Consider the following 14,954-nt stretch of genomic DNA (forward strand, 5'->3'; position numbering starts at 1 on the left):
AATTAACTATCGAATGCAGAGCTGATGACAGCTTTGGACTAATAGCATTTTCACAAAGCTCTATTACATTCACCTGACCCGAGTCTATTATGTCACCTCCTTGCTGTGATTAAACCACGAGCAGGAAAATTGTTGTGTGACCAAAATAAAGATAGTAGGAGTATTATGTGCAACAGGTACCACAAAACCACTTAACAAAACAATTGAAGTGAATTTTCTGGTATTTGCTGCCTTTGAAAATGCCTGAGATCTTCCAGCAAAGACTGTGACACAGACTTATCTGAAAAAATGAAGATTTAATCCCCAACAAGCCCATGATGCACATCTGTGCACCCATCTACAGAGAATCAAAGTTGACGGAAACGTTTTTTTGAGAACTGTGAACATCGTCTTTCTTTTGAAAGATCACACCATGCAATACAAGTTCCCAACACATTGCTCTAACTGTAGGCAAAGGCCTCTCCGCAGACATGCACCTTCTATATTTACAGCCTGTAGCTTCATGTTGTATAGTCATCATGTGTTGTTCTATTTCAATGAGCGGAAAAGAAAGAAAAAAAATGAAAGAAATTAAATTAAAACCAAACTAATTTTTTTTTTTTCTGCAAATGAAAGCAGAAATGTGTAAAAGCTATGTTAACCCACCACTTGAGCAAAAGCATAGAATAAGATGGCCAGAGATGGGTAAAACATAAGGCAAAGTTTAACTAAAGGCTGCAGAACCAACAAACATGTTAGAGAGAAAAGCTTGCCTTACAATTTTCTTAATGACTTTACAAGAACATCGTAATGTCATTCTAGATCATGTGCATTAAACAGTACCTAAATATCCTGAATTCACCTTCATGTTTTGCAGTAAAAAGCCTGCAGTCAAAGCAGTTTTACATGCTCAATTTGGAGGTGTGTGCACCTCTCCCCTGCTGGACACTCAAAGAAGTTGAAGAGGCACTAAACCATAAATATGAGGAACAAGAATCTTGTATTAACTGAGGCTAAGGATGTGGATTATTTATTGCAACTGCAAGATGAGATTATTTTGAAAGTGGCAGGATTGATAAACTGCTCAAGAAATTTGGATAACTGTTATTTGTAGTTCTAGTCATTCATGAGGACAGCTCCGAGATCATGCAAAGATTATTCTTAACATTGTAATTAATTAATCATAACAAAACTCAGAGATATTAACCAGCAAAACAAAACCACAAGTTGAGTCATTATCAGAAAGACATCTCAAACTGTATTAAAGCCGGGGAAACAGACGTGTTTCTAAAAGAGATTTAAAAAGTTGAAGCGAAAATGTTTGTCTACTATCTGAAGCTCAGAGGAATTTTTTTAAGCTGTGGCTCCTAAACTTTTGGAGGTTTCGGGACAACCAAAAGCATCTGATCAGACGATTTCAGTGTCCGGGAAGGAAAATAAGGTTCAAGTAACTCAGAGATATGGAGGTGCAATCCATGTAGGCATTTATAGGTGAACAAGACCATTTTAAAATGATTTGACGACACACAGGGAGCCAGTGAAGACAGGATAAAGCCAGTGAAATGTGTTCAAACCTACGAGTTCTTGCTAAGAGGTGAGCCTCAGCATTCTGAACAAGCCGCAGTCGTGAAAGGGAGACCTGACTGACCCCAGCATAAAGTGCATTACTACAATCATGTTGTGTTGTAATGAAGGCATGAACTATTTTCTCAAGGTCAGATCTGGCCAAGATGAGCTTAAGTTTAGCTATCTGCCTTAAGTGGAAGAAATGTGTCTTTAAAACACAGGAGATCTGCAGTGTTGTGTGAATCTAAGTAAGCCACAATTTAGAAAGCATGTATTTATTATTATTATTATTATTATCAGTCATGGTTTCCATTCTATGTTAAAAGCGTATTTGTAATTGAAACAGTTCATCTGTAACTACCCTTCAGTTTTACCCTAAAGTTCACATTTTCCATCACTTCATTTTGGAGTGTTCTTTTTCTTTCCCATTGTTTTTATGTTACATGACAGGCTTTGTCTCAGCCAAAGACCTTACTGAGCACGTACAGCATCTCCTTACACATGTTTTTATCTGTGTTGTGTTTCTTCAGGATGGATGTCAGGCAGATAGCCGAGAGGATGACGCTGCAAAATGTCCATGAACTCTCCTGATTCTGATCCACCTTCGTTTTGAGTCAAAATCCCAGCCCCGAGGTAAGAGTCACTCACTTAAACACACAAACACACAAGACTCTCGAAATACACACAAACAAAATGACAGTAACATGGTGACTGTAAATGCTGGAGGATTTGGTGTCAAAAGCAACAAATAGGAGGTAGAGACATCCCAAAAAGTGTCTGGTGAGTCAAATGGGAGATAATGTCACCATTTCTTTAGTTTCTAATTAACCAATTTCAAACCTTCTGAGAGAGAATTGCATGATCAGAATGAACAACTGAAAACCTGCTACTATTTCATTGTTCCAGTTTTTGCCAGATTACATTTGTAGGAGAAAACAACTAAATAAATACTAAAAGATGCACTTAATCGTTACTACATTACTTACTGCAAAAACATGGAGTCCTCTATAAAAATACAAATTTTGAAATGAAGGACTTTAAGAATGAACATATAGTGCAATTCTGTGAAGATACAACCCAGAATGCCCTGAGGTAACCTTCACAAGCAGCTTCACATGGCCTGCAGACAGAATTGCAGGTTTCTCGCTTAAGGAAAATGATTCATCATTATAACCTGCTTTATATTTCTTTAACATTCAAAGTGGCAACTTTACTGATACCCAGCACCTGTTCCCACACGTTATGTTGGTAAAAACAGTGAAAGGTTGCTGTTTTTACACTGTAACCTGTTTTGTCTGGTTCTTTCCTATTTAACCTTGACTGAACCGAGAAACAAAAAACTGAGGTTTAAAACTAAACTATCAATTCAGGTCACAACAACAGACACAGCAAATGAATAATACATGTAGATTTTAGGATAAGTTTTCAATATTTGCATTTTAATATATCAAACTATTAAGAACCAAAATTTCCAAACCACATGGCATCAGGAGGTCAAACGGGGGCAGAATGGTCAATCATACTCGACTCCAACATGTTCACATGTGCTGGAATTAATCTGGTGAGACAAGCTTTTTAAAATGCAGCAGAGTTTGCAGCTCATTTTAAGCAGAAGGAGCAGCATATTTAAATGGCTTTATTCCCAGTCCTGTGCAGTCTTTGGGAATAGATAAAAGGAATAATTCGTCAGAACAAAGACCATAACTTTCTGTACTTTCATAAAGGATGTAGGTCTGTAAAAAAATGGGAGCAGACCAAGAATAGATTTATAAATGAGGATATGCCAGTGCTTAAACCCAAGACTATTAAGCACAAGAATGTAAATTTCAGTGGGTCATTTGGTTGAATAAATGCATGTCTTACAGGATCTCTGAAAAAGCTGCCAATTCAGCTCAATAAATAGTTCTGGAAAAGAAACAAACATACCTTAAATCAGCTTATAACAAAACCCTTTCAATTTTACTTTTTTGATCAATCTGTGCATTAAATTACAAAGTCTGAAAAGCTAATATTTGTGAGCAGCAAGTATTCCGAGTAATGACTGACATTTACTTTTACTTAAAGTTTCTGTACTAATTTAACAGCAGAATGACTCCTAATTGAACCTGATTATATCAGTAAATATCTCACAAACTTTAATTTATCTACTAAACATAAGTCAGGACACCATGATTTATGCATATAGTGTATAGTTCAAACTTATTTCACATTTCATCAACAAATATCAAGACAACCCAAGAAAAAGTAGTGAAGTTTGTTTGTTTTTTACAAATAGAAAAATAAAAAGGATGCCATTCATATTCATTCAGTCTCTAAGTGAAAACTTTATAGAATCACCTGATGCTCAAAATACAGCTGCTAGTTTTTTTCATGTATGTGTATAGCAGCTTTCTACCTCTAAAGACAATTTAATTTTATTTCCTTTTAATACAAGATGAAAAACAGTTTGATTGGACAAAGAAAATGCTGCTCATTTTCTTCTGTTTCACAGTTATGTCTAGTTTGTGTTCTTCTGCCAGACCAACTACCAAATCTACCAACATTGCTGTAAGATAACACTTTGAAATGCTCTTGGTGTTTGGACACTGCACCGTAACTCCACACAAAATAGATAGTAGTTGTGACGATTAAAAGAAAAATTATTGGTCGGCAAACTTTAAACAAAGTCCTTGTGTCCTAAATCAATACAGTGTAGTTAGGGGAAGAAAGCAGCCCAATTAAAATCTCAAGGCTGATGTATCTGACAGCTCGCTTTAAAGAAGGGTACATTCCTAAGATTAAAGCGAGTTTTGCCATGACACAACTGGCTGTTTTTCTCTCCCTGTTCTTTTTGCAAAACTTTTGTTAAGCCAAATTAACTTGGCTGCTGAACTCAGGAACCTGGGGAAAAGTAAGACTGAAAGCAGCTGTCAAGCTTTCAATGGGATGATTAATCAACCTCAAAATCTCAACAAAAATCAAAACCTGGGAACTTCCAACTCTAGAACGACAACAGTCTTTAGTCTGTACCTATAAGACCATCTTCATAGTTCAAAGCGATTGATGCTGTGCTTTCATACAGTAACTCTATTGGTCTTTTTTTACTTATTCCAACAAATAAAAAAAATTAGCAGCAAAAGATAAAGGGTTGAGAGCAGAAAATCTGAATTAATTTTAACTGTTTTCTACATAACCATATCCTCCTTTGATCAACTAGCAATAGTTCAGCAAACTATACTGAGGTGCTAAATTTCACTTTCATACGTATACAATGTTTTATGTGTACATATTTCCATGACCTAACATATGGACCACTTTGACAGAGTGGCTATGAAATTTATATTCCAGTATGACAGAGTAAAATATGAAAATGTTCACTGGCAGGGGGAGAAAACACTGTTGTGTTTCCATTGACCATATAATTGTGTAAATTGGAAGGACAAAAATAAATTTGATTAATGGAAACATAGAAAAAATATTTGGTTTTCTGATAAAATATTTTGGTTTCTCAGCCTTATCAAAATCAATGTATTTCACAAATAAAATACAATGGAAAAATGTTTTCACATCATACAAGTCATCTGATCAAAACTAAAAGTCAAAGAAAACAATTGGAAGTTGTTATATGAAGATGGGGTGGCGTTTAATGACTTATGTCGTGAACAAACTTATTCACCTGGGATTTTAATTGTGCTTATTATTCAATGAAAATGGCGCAATTGCAAAATTGTGTTGTTTTGACATTAACAATAAATGCTATGCACATTGGCAATGGAAACACAGCTATTGTCACACCATAATTAAAGTTCTTCTGACTTGAGTTATTCTGTTAAAATTCATTTTATCAAAACTCATGGAGAATACGGCCGCACAAAATGTAAGATCTCAGACCAGACTGGCTGCCAACAAGGTGGTGAGTCGTAACGTCAGACCTGTAAAACTGACAGAAGTTGGGTAAGTCTGCTGTCATCTGCTTTACTTTGATCTTACAGGGAAAGTCACAGATCAGCCCATATAAAGGTTTTAATTTCCTGTGCATGTATCGGTAATATGAATGAGATGGTGAATGGAATTTGACATCATTTGGTGCTGAGAGTCCAGTGGATCTTTAAAAATGTTCTCCACTGAGGTGTTTTTTATCCATCATTTTTATATGCGCTGACAAAAGCGAGGACTAAACTCCCACTCTTTTTGTCTAAAGCATTATGCTTTCTTGGTGCTCCTCAGCAGGAATTAGGGGGGAAAATATCTCTGAATATCACAGAAAAATGTTACTGTCCTTACCTTCGATTCAACTTACAAAAGAACTGTGTAGAAGTTTCTTATAACCAGTCTCAAGCACATAATAAAAAACAAACTAATACTTTATATTTGGGTAAACCAACTAAATACTAAATGAAAGATTTATAGATACCATTTTAGAGGTACAAAGTGTTTAGTCCTTCAACACTGCAAGACCCACAAAAGGTGAATATATAATCCTTATGCAATCATAGTGGTTTGGAACATTATTACAAGTGGAAAGAACAATATTGCATAATACATTTATTTCATTTTAGGTATTTCACTGTAAAACACTTTTACAGAAAGTTTTATAGCCACTGATTTTTCAGTAATTTATGGATACCTTTAAGATCCGGGGCAGTCTGGATATTTTTCTACTTACTGGCTCCTCCTGTAAAATATTTATGCAGCTGTGAGTATTTTAGTTGTGCTTTATAAGAGGGCATAAATCTGAAAGTTTTGCCAGTGTCTCTGGGTGCTTAGGGTGAGGAGCATTTCACAGACTTACTGAACTCATATCTATAGTGTGAGCTGACAGCAGGGAGAAAGCATGGAGACAATGAAGTTTCAGCAAAATATGATGAAATAAAGAAATACAGTACATATGCATGGCAAAATAGCAGCAAGGTCTGCATGTACCCTGGCAGAGTTCTAATATACAGATAAAACATAACACACTGGCATAACAGAGCGAGACTCAGTAAAAATGTGTTTAAATGTAAAATTTATAAACAGACTCAGAGAATTCACTTTGAACAGTTAAGCTCTGTTTCAACCCCTACATTCAAAACACTGACAGCCAAAACCATGTGAGAATAAGCACCAAAGCAACCCATTCAATCACACAATGGACTGCAAAAAAAAAGGCTTTATTTTTATTCCAATTTTTGTTTGATTATTTGATGATCTGTTCTCCCTAATAATACCCTGATCCAATCTTCCTCCATTCAGCACACATAGATATCCTCAATTCATTATAGATATTCTCTGGCTAATAATTAATTTAGAAGACAATAACCTTATAGATGTAAAAACATCTGGGGAAAAAAAAATCAATAATATTGACAAATATCACGCGACTAAATGTGACAGAGTATTTCTACAATGATTTGCACTCCTTCTTGATTGAACACATGTCCAGCAGCTGGAAAATAGGAAACTATACCTTCTTGACTCTCAAATAGAGATGTGAGGATTGAGTAAAACTGTGGCAGCTAAACTGCATATTTATAGATTAGCTCTGACAGAGTTTAATGACTCTACGAGAGAGCTGGTGAGGCAATTATATCAATGTTAGCTTTCACATCTTATAGGATCTGTCAGCTGAACATGCAACTCTCTGCAGAGATACAGAACGTTATATAAATATCCCACCTCCCTCTCACATTCACTGTGTGCTAATTTGTCCTAAGCTGCTTCCTCTTCAGTATTGTTAACAACCTGTCATTCTCACTGACATGCCAGCAAACAAATATTTACTTTGATAATCACAGACAGCTTATTAGATGTGTCAATTCAGAAGAGCGAGGTTTAAAAAAAATAAGCTTCCTTTGATGGAACTATTATCTGTTCTGAATGCCGTTACCTGTTGCAGTCGACGTGCAGCAGGAGGTGGGAAGTGCTGATGGTGAGGGCGATCTTGTGCCACTGTCCGTCAGCAAGCCGGTAGGGGAACGACTCGGATCGTGGTTTGCCCTTAAAGCGGTAGTGGTAGCGGATCTCCTCTCTCACACCGCTGCTTTCCAGCTCAAAGTAGCTGCAGGGCCAGAAAAGACATGACAAATCCTCAATTTTTCAGTGTTCTTACTCTATACAGATCCATTCATTATTTCATTAACGTCCTGTCCAAAATATCCAAGTTCTGTATGGATGCACACAACTAGATAGATTTAGATGGTTCTTTCTCCTTGGAAAGTAATATTATCTACTTAATGAAAGAGCAAAATTCTCTCGCGTTTGTTTCATTAAAATCATAAAACATTCACAGCATCTGTTCTGAGAAAAGTGACAAAATGAAACCGAATCTTTTTTTTTTTTTAAATAAAACTACGTCAAAACTAAATAAAATAATTTGTGGAAATGGTAAAAAAAAAGAGAAAAGAGTTGAATAAGGTGAAAACATGCACTCAGTAACTCCAAAAAAATTTTTGTCAGTAAAATATCTTTGCAAGTAGTGCTCCAATGGTAACACATAAGAATTGTGTTTTATGTTTCACAAAAGCAAACAAATCATTCCAGTACAGCAGAGTATCAGGGCAATTGTAGATAGAAAAATTGTAACAAAAAAACAAAGATGTTTCAATTAATCTCAGAAGTTTTATAGAAAATAACGTGGAAATTTCTGAGCTTAGAAAGTCAAATATTTGCAAGAAAAAAATGGAAATTTCAAAAGTCGAAAATTCTTGACATTTCTCTGGAAAATTTCTGAGATTAAGCTCAACATTTTTGAATTTGCTTCTTGCAAATTTTCTACTTTTTGGTGTCCAAAATTTATGCTTTACATTTGAAGGACACTGCAGCTGTACACAATTAGGCTCTGGTCGCACCATGTGGTCTTTCCACTTTATCATCCATGATAAATTAGAAGCTGGATAATCACTGTGAGCTGCAGACAAGAAGCCTCGGGCAAACAGCCCTGACATTTTAGCCTCCTGGTGACTAAAAATGACCTGAAAACAGAAACCTTTATCCAGTTTGAACAAAGGAAAAAATATATATTCGTAAAGACGTACTTCCATGTTATAAAACCTGAACAATAAGATTCCAGAAAATCCATCTCCTTTTTCAATTCACACATATCATTGCAGGATCACAGGAACATAAAACATAATACTTATGTCAACTAATTAAAGCAAAAACCAAAATAAAAAATAGATATCAGCAATTTTATGTCTGGGTTCTGCAATTCCCAGACTTCCCAGCCAGCAGCAACTCCTGCTGGCTAATTGCTGCTGGCTAGTCTGAAGGAGCTGAGTGGGGGAGTTCCAGGAAAGCGCTGATCTGTGAAGCAGAAACTGAGAAACTTTGAAACTGCATATCAGAGAAGGTGGGCCGAGGTCCATCCAAGCATTTCGCAGCGCTGAATGGTTGTCATGGAGATTAGAAGATTTCTCAAACATGTATGAACGAATCAAGGCAACACTCCACGTGTGTTTTTGATCAGGGAATAACATAACATGATGTAAGGCTTAAAAAAATACATAATACTGCCCCAATAAATGCATATTTGAGCCATATATAAAATAGAAACTTTCCTTTCAGTCAGTTAAGAGATTTTATTTACACCTTTGTTACCTGCTTTTGCTGGATCTACGGGTTTTTTTGTTTTTTTAATACAATGACAATAAAGATGGGCATAGTCTTCCACCATGTAAGTCAAAAAATAAACAGGAGTGGCAACAAGAACATTGCACATTCTTGTCAACTCAAACCGTTCTGCTCAGCTAATGAAGGCACATCAGCCCCCCGCAAAGCAGGCTGCGTTAACGCTAAAACAATTATTACACACTAAATTAACAAGGAAATGTTTTTTCACAACATCCAATCCCATTTGCATGCATAAACGAGTGGCGGCTTCTTCACATATCTGTGTGAGCGAAGAAGAGAGAGCAGTGGAATCAGTGCATCTATGACCAGCCAGTTCGGCAGTCTTTATACAGCATGTCATCTCTCTGAAATTAAATGAATACATCACTCTGTGCCTGTGCTGGGCACCGACCTGACACCCTATCTTCATCATGCTCCTGGAGCCAGAGCCGCTGATACTTGTCAGCTGGAGAAGAATCATTTGCATCGAACGAGGAGCAAAATGAAAACGAGAGCTCTCCAGCTTCGCCTCTCCCACTGATGGAAGCCTCCTCGGGGCTTCAAGAGACCCGGAATCACCGAATGAGCAGAAACACTGTTATCCTGATTTGACTCATGAAATAATCATCAAAGACATTAACTCCACTCCACAGCTAGTGTTTATTTTATGAACTATTTAATGGTAGCTATTGTATGCCTGTGTTACAGACCAGTTAATGAGAGGGGGTGGGGAACTGCAGACTATTGGCAGGCAATAAGTTTATTATGAATAGCTCAGTCTGATGGACACAAAAATTTGGCTTGCCTCACTTTGGAGCTTTTTCTACGCAAAATCTAAAAAAAAAAAAAGAGCCTTATCTGTTTCCACAGGCTTTCTTTTATTGATGATCCTTTCATAAGCAGCATTGTGCAAAGCTGTTATACTAATGGCATCTGCATGGATCTGAAATACTCCAACTGTGAGCATCTACAGCTTTCAGAATAAGAAAAATAATGTTTGCATATCAAACAAATAAAAGACATGGCTGCCAGTGTTGATGAAGGGATTGTTGTGACGCAAAAATTAAACTATTGTGGAACTCTCTGCAGGGAAACAAACAAACAAAAAAAAAAAAACGCCACAGAATATAATAGCAATTTATTGCACGATCTAAAACAATTTCAATTTGTTAAATGTGAAGTTTCATGATAAGATAACAAGTGAATGGGTGGGTTAGTGTTTGTGTGCAGTGACATGACAAAAACATGCATTTACCAATCACTGAGTGAAAAACTTTAATTCAATTTCCAAACGCTCGAGCAAATATTTGGAGCACTTTGTCCAAATTTAACTGGACGACGACGAAAGCTAAATAACTACAGTATTAAATTGGTAGTAGCAAGGTCACACACTCCTCAAAACCGCAAACATTTACATGCAGGACAGTTAAAGAAACAGACAGATATTTATTAATTCACAAAGTTTTAGTACATTTAGTGTTTTATGGTAAAGCAGCTGGAGTTTTTTATGAAATGCATTTAGAAGCAATTACACTTCATGTCAAGGACATAAAGTCCCAACACCAGTATAATAAAGTGACTAATGACTGCAGCGTTAAATACCTTTCATCTAATCTCCATAAATCCCATCTCTACTCGTCACCTCACAATTTGAATTTATAGCACCGCCACAAATCTGTAACTTCATCTGTGTTTCATCAACAAGCCTTTCAAGCTGCAGCTAATCAGGGTTGTAATATTTTTGATGTTTTTCATTATAGTTCAGTTTTATTTGATTTTTTTATTTTTAATTTTTTTGTCTAATTCAGTTAGTTTTAATAAGTCTATTAAAACTATGGGTTTGCTAGTTTTCATTAGCCAAAGTCAATTTTCCTCGCTTTTTGTCCTTCATTAAAACTTCTCACTGACCAGTAAAATGTGGTACCTTTGGATCTAATTACTCATTTGTCATAGCAAAGTACTGTGTCCCTTTTACATATATATTACACATGCATTTAAGATGCATGGCGTTATGTTGACAACTGTACAGCTAAAACCAAAGGTGAGCAGTTTTTTTGGGATCTTGTGCGCTTGACGTCATGTTGCACCATGACTGTACATTTAGTGATTATTAAAATAGAGGATCTTGTGAAGATCCAAAGGACTGACTACTAAGCAAACAAAGAGTCACATGATGGCTCACCGTTTTCTGATATGAAGGTTTGGGGCAGAAGGCAGGGTTCAGATTTTGTGTGTGACAGCTCAGAGAAGAAGTTGTTTTGGTGACAAGTGGTCTTCATCAAAATGCAGGGGCATCATCAGTAAGAGAAAAGTTTTGGAAATGAATGCCTGCCTCAGAGTGCTGGACTAGCTGTATATCATCCTGTCCTTTTCCCTCACCTCCAGTGTCACACCGCTATTTTATGGTGGGTAGCTGACAGCCAATTATCTGCTCAATAGGAAGGGTCAGCCCTTTCAGGCTCATCTCTGGTACTGGAGAAGGAAATAAGGCAGATACTACAACGGCAAAACAGACCGACGCCTTCAGATAATGGCCTGGAAAATCTGACTAGGTTTGCACATAAGAATTACAATTTAGTTGTCACAGGTTTGGCTGTCCTTGATTCAGGTTCTTGCAATGCTGGAAAGGTATTAGCAGGTAGGTGCAACTTCCACAAGTGACCACAGCTTGAGGTATACAGATCAATTTGCAGGAGAAAATCAATTCTCATTTTCACAGTTTGGACTGTGTTAAGTGGTTCATTATCAGCAGAAAAGTATTGTATGAGAGCGAGAACCCCTCTCGTTTTTGGTGTGAGCTTTATGACTAGGTCTGTTTTAAATGGTCCAGTAGAGGGGGGTCATTATACTGTAAATATATATATGTATATTTTTATATACACAGAGCTAATAAACAGTTATATACATGTGTCTCACCAAACTCTAAATGTTGGTTCAGAAATTTATTAAAAGCATTTCTGACTACAATTTCTCCAACTTTAAATAATTCTGATGGAAAGTGTCCCATCTCAATATTTCTGCATGACTACATGTTTAGAGAGGCTTATGCAAATTTACTGATACATAAAAAAAAATTGTGTTCCTATAATGGCTGAAAGGATCCTGAGTAACCGATAAACCATTTCAGCCAAGGAAATTATGGTCCAGATATGGATTATTATGAATGCTTATTATTTTCAATGCAAAAAGGGTCAATTATTAAGTGATTGTTTTGTTTTATACATTTCTGTAGAACAGTGATGGCGTTGGGCCCTGAATTCACCTCAATCACCAGCAACTACCAAGGAACATGAAACTCTTCTCTGTCAAATAATTAATGCCTGGGCAAGCAACTACAGTTTAATGTTGGATTTCTTTTTGACCCTTTAATATCAGAGCACAAATTATTCTGGCTGCCGGTACATCAGAGAACTGATTATCAGGAAGCAAATGTTTCTATAGACCCCAACAAATTATGAGTTCATTTAAGACCAAACCGGTTTTAATTACAAGGTTGCAGTTATTATTTAGTCATCAAATAATCAATTATTCTGACAATGATCACATAAAAACATGCCACATTCTACAATTTTTTCATTTAACTACAAGCTTTTAAATAAAATGTTAGAAATACTTGCTTACAACACTCAAAATACAAGCTTACAACACTCAAAGGTGTTGTAAGCTTGTATGCAAAAGGTGTTGTAAGCTTGTATGCAAAATGCAAAATATACCTTTTGTACAGTAACTAGCCTTTTTGGAGTAACTCCAGTTAATTAATCAACAAAGTTAAATGACGATTGGGAAAAATGTATTAATCACGATTAATCCAATTAATCGTGTCAGCCCTGTTTCAGCTTGATGTTTAATCTGGCATAAGTAAGACAGTTGCAATTCATAGAAGGTTCTGCTCTGAAGTTTTGTTTGGGCTTAATAGGCAACTAGGAGATGAAAAACAATTTGACAAACTTTTACTTAAAACTCCAAATTCAAATGTTTTTGCCTAATAAGCACAAAATTCTGTCCATGTTTTCTGAATTGTACAAACTAACATTATTCTAAGTGTAAAAGTATGTTCTGTATTTTTGTTGTTGTTGTTCAACAACATTTCCCCTAAAGAAATCACAGCTAGTGAGTTAAATCACAGAAGTAATCCAGGGAGCAGAGTGGAAACTGGTACTAAGCTGAGGTTGAGAGGATGCGCCGCATCCCTCATCCCCACAGACCAGATCAGTCAGTCAGTGTTGATGCTGGCAGCCGTCTCTCTACAACATTCAAAGACATTTTATCTCATGGTTGAGAGAAATTTTGAAAATCCACTTCACATTTCTGAAAGCAAAAAAAAAAAGGTAGACAACAACAATAAACATTGTTTTGGCAGCACACCAACTACAATAAAAGAGGAAAAAAAAGAGGAAGTTGCAGTTTTGGCAGACAGGAGTCCCAATAACTGTTATTTTGTTCCATTTCATTGAGTTTTTCACAAATGGAAAAAAAAAATCTAAAGATATGTTTAAAAACATTTTTTTTATTTATAAAATAAAGAAATGACAAAAAAAATTACAAAAAAGTAGTACAAAAAGCACGAGAAATCAAAGCACACTTAACATTTTGTTAGTAAGTGATGCAATGTTCAAGATACGTTAAACATGATTGTGCTGAATAATGAATATAGTTCCAATAAGACTTCTAAGTTTCTACCAAGATGCCGACCATGAGCAAGTATTTAGGAGAATAAAATGAAGAAAAATAAAGAAGGGTTGCTACCATCAGAATTTTTGCTTTAATGAGGGATAATAAAAAAAATAATAAAAAAAAAATCCCGGTTTGTTTGGTTCAGCTTTAATTAAATGTAACAAACCCACAAAATCAATAGTTTTTTGCTGATCAGCCATCTTTCTAGGCTATTTCAGATTCTATATTTATGTTTATATGCTACTTTTTATAGTTTTGTGTACATTTGTTTAGTTTTGCATCACTTTTCCTTAAACTGTCCCAACAGTCAGACAGTTTTCCACAAATGATTTGCAGTTCATTGGTGAATCTGCAAATACTGAACTATGTATAGACTGGACTCTACAGACAGTTAATGAACTAACTCCACAAATTTAAGTTAAAAGTGTCTTTGTGAGAATAATTTCCCTCAAGAAAAAGTGCTATTTATTCATCAGTAGCTATTTACCAACACATTTGACATCTTTTCTTCATGTATTAATGCCATGATTCATTATAACGGATTCATTCCTATTTTAAGATTCTGTTAATATTGCCATGTTAAAAAGAACTGCTTTTAAAAATCATATAGTATCCAATATTCCCATCCTCAAGTAATGAATGCTTTCATCTTTGAGATGCTGCTCTCTGTGAAAATGCTGATTGATGTGTGAAAATTGTTAGGATTTAATGTCTGCCAATTGAAAAATAATTTTGCCAACAGTGAAATATTTTGCTCTTCCAGCGCTCAAAACTTTGCGATAAAGTACGGACAACATAGTCCTTTCTCAGCATATTTTATTAAAGAGAATAACCCGTAGCAAGGAAAGAAACAGGATTCTAGAGCTACAAAAGGGGCAGGGAAATGAACAGAGCAGCTGGATGAGCAGGCTGTGCATCTTTAGAGTTGGAGTGTTAAGATGGGAAGACCAGCAGAGAGAGACTCTCTGCTTTGAGTTAGTTCATCACACAGCTTCTGCCACTTGCCGACAATGAAAGCGTTCCTGGAACCCGGAAAACTGCTGTCTAGGCAGAAATCCTCTTCTTTGTTGCATTCCACCAACTGGAGCAGCAATAAACCTTTCACCGTGTTGCCTAGTGGTTGGCACAAAAAGAAAAAAAAGAAAGAAAAAAAACACTTCTGCTTT

General features: G+C 36.0%; 1 protein-coding gene across 1 annotated transcript in view; it reads right to left on the bottom strand.

The window, feature by feature from the left end:
* The window catches only part of LOC129364136 (protein kinase C-binding protein NELL1-like), a 201,828-nt gene that overhangs the window by 155,415 nt on the left and 31,459 nt on the right, over positions 1-14,954 (bottom strand). The window contains exon 4 of the mRNA XM_055036587.1: positions 7,394-7,564. Within this exon, the coding sequence (XP_054892562.1) occupies positions 7,394-7,564 (171 nt within the window). The remainder of the gene's footprint in view (positions 1-7,393; positions 7,565-14,954) is intronic.

Source organism: Poeciliopsis prolifica, unplaced genomic scaffold, assembly GCF_027474105.1.
Source record: "Poeciliopsis prolifica strain line A6 unplaced genomic scaffold, Auburn_PproV2 SCAFFOLD011, whole genome shotgun sequence".
NCBI lineage: Eukaryota > Metazoa > Chordata > Actinopteri > Cyprinodontiformes > Poeciliidae > Poeciliopsis > Poeciliopsis prolifica.